This window comes from Nematolebias whitei, chromosome 15 (genome assembly GCF_014905685.2).
Source record: "Nematolebias whitei isolate Nwh7 chromosome 15, NemWhi1, whole genome shotgun sequence".
In the NCBI taxonomy this organism is placed as follows: domain Eukaryota; kingdom Metazoa; phylum Chordata; class Actinopteri; order Cyprinodontiformes; family Rivulidae; genus Nematolebias; species Nematolebias whitei.
In genome coordinates, this window is record NC_056512.1 from 12,215,923 (window position 1) to 12,218,074 (window position 2,152).

At 38.9% G+C, this 2,152-nt stretch overlaps 1 protein-coding gene across 1 annotated transcript in view; it reads left to right on the forward strand.

Moving 5' to 3' along the window:
- The window catches only part of wipi1 (WD repeat domain, phosphoinositide interacting 1), a 78,389-nt gene that overhangs the window by 67,335 nt on the left and 8,902 nt on the right, over positions 1–2,152 (forward strand). Inside the window, exons 6-8 of the mRNA XM_037689316.1 lie at positions 1,059–1,151; positions 1,339–1,409; positions 1,766–1,873. Coding sequence (XP_037545244.1) covers positions 1,059–1,151; positions 1,339–1,409; positions 1,766–1,873 — 272 coding nt within the window. The remainder of the gene's footprint in view (positions 1–1,058; positions 1,152–1,338; positions 1,410–1,765; positions 1,874–2,152) is intronic.

Genomic DNA, 2,152 nt, shown 5'->3' on the forward strand with positions numbered 1-2,152 from the left:
TATATATATATATATATATATATATATATATATATATATACATGTGCCAGGCTGCAGTCACACTCACTCATCACCTTTTACTCCCAATCTCCCTCCTTAAATAAACAATTTAAATTTAAATACTGTATCATTATAAACATTCCATGCAATATGGATTGTTTATTTAAAATGTTACAGTATTTAAATTTAAATTGTAGAGAAGAGAAGCGCAGCAGAACATCAAAGAGTTAACCCTTCACACAGCTTCAGATCTGCGACACGGAGCTTAAATGTACTTCTTGGTCAATTACACTGAAACCACTGAACATAGAAGTTCTAAAACAATTAAAAATAACTTTTAACACTTTTGTATTTTGTGATTATGACGATTTTACAATGTGATATCCTTTGAATTTTAAGTTGGAAGACAAAAGTCAGGCAGCACGGTGACACAACTGGTAGAGCTGCTGCCTCTCAGTGAGCAGGTTACCCTGGTTCAAACCCTGGTCCGGGGGCCTTTCTGGGTGGAGTTTGCATGTTCTCTCTGTGCATGCATGGGTTTTCTCCAGGTACTCTGATTTCCTCCCACAGACCAAAAACATGCATGTTAGACTGACTGGTAACTCTAAATTGTCCCTAGGTGAGAGAGTGAATGGTTGTTTGTCTCGTTTGTCTCTATGTGTCCCTATGATGGACTGGAGACCTGTCCAGGGTGTTCCCCGCCTCTCGCACAGTGACTGCTGGATATGGGCACCAGTGACCCCCTCGATTCAAAAAAAGGAAGAGGCAGTAAAGATAATGGATGGATGTTTCTGTTCAGTGCCCTGAAATGACTTCTGTTTTGACTTGGCACTATATAAATAAACTGAATTGAATTGAAGTCCATCCATTCATGATCTTTTTACCCACTTTTTCCATTTTGGGTCACGGGGGTCGCCGGTGCCCATGTCCAGCAATCACTGTGCAAGGGGCAGGGTACACCCTGGACAGGTCTCCAGTCCATCACAGGGCCGAATTGAATTGAAGTGAATAGTCTTAATGCTGTGTAAGCACTCTGTCACTTCCTTGTGTTGTTTCAGAGCATGGTGACCATGATCCCAGCCCATGAAAGTGCTCTGGCAGCTTTAGCCTTTAATGTGTCCACCACCAGACTTGCTAGTGCCTCAGAGAGGGTAAGAAAGACCCAACAAACACCACCTTCCTTATCAAAACAGACCTCTGAGATATGCCAACCTGTTGATTGAACAATAACTGTGAAGTGGAGGACATTGTTTTCTCAACAAGGCTTCTACTTTAATGTGTACCTATGTAATTACTGTCAGCCAGTACAAGACAAATTGAGTTCCTCTGTCTGTTCAGGGCACGGTCATCCGAGTCTTCTCCATTCCTGAGGGTCAACGTCTATTTGAATTTCGCAGAGGCATGAAGAGGTCAGAGTTCTTGAAATCCATTTAAGACTGCAGAAAAGTGCACTTCTAGTAACTTTTAATTTTCATTACAGGGTGTGTTCAGCTGTTTTGATAGCTTTTCGTCAATGTTTTCATTAGAAACCAGTAAAAAAAATGTGATAAAAAGGCTTCAGAAATTAAAAAGCTTTAAACATACATATCCATACATCCATTTACTTTACTCCTATTTTCCTGTTTTGATCACTACTGAGTGTAAATATAGAAGTCATCGTAAGAAGAAGGACAGTCCTTCTTATCACATGTGGTATTCAGGCCTAATAAAAAACTAAGGTTTCATTTTCAGATAACGATTCTGACATTTATGTGTTTGCTTGCAGGTATGTCAATATTAGCTCTTTATCCTTCAGCCCTGATGGACACTTCCTCTGTGCTTCCAGCAACACAGAAACCGTTCATGTCTTTAAACTGGGACAGCTGGCAGAAGGGTAAACACAGTCAATACCCCGACAGACGGAAATAGCTGGCTACTCATTGCTTGTGTGTGTTTGTAGCGTTAGCATAATATATCATGGACTGAACTGATGCTAATGAAACTCAGAACGTAATCAATGGATGTACAACAACAAAGAATTAACTTTAGTGGGTGTGTGTGTATATATATATATATATATATATATATATATATATATATATACTTTGTGTATATATATATGTGTGTGTGTGTGTATATATGTGTGTATATATATATATATGTGTATATATAT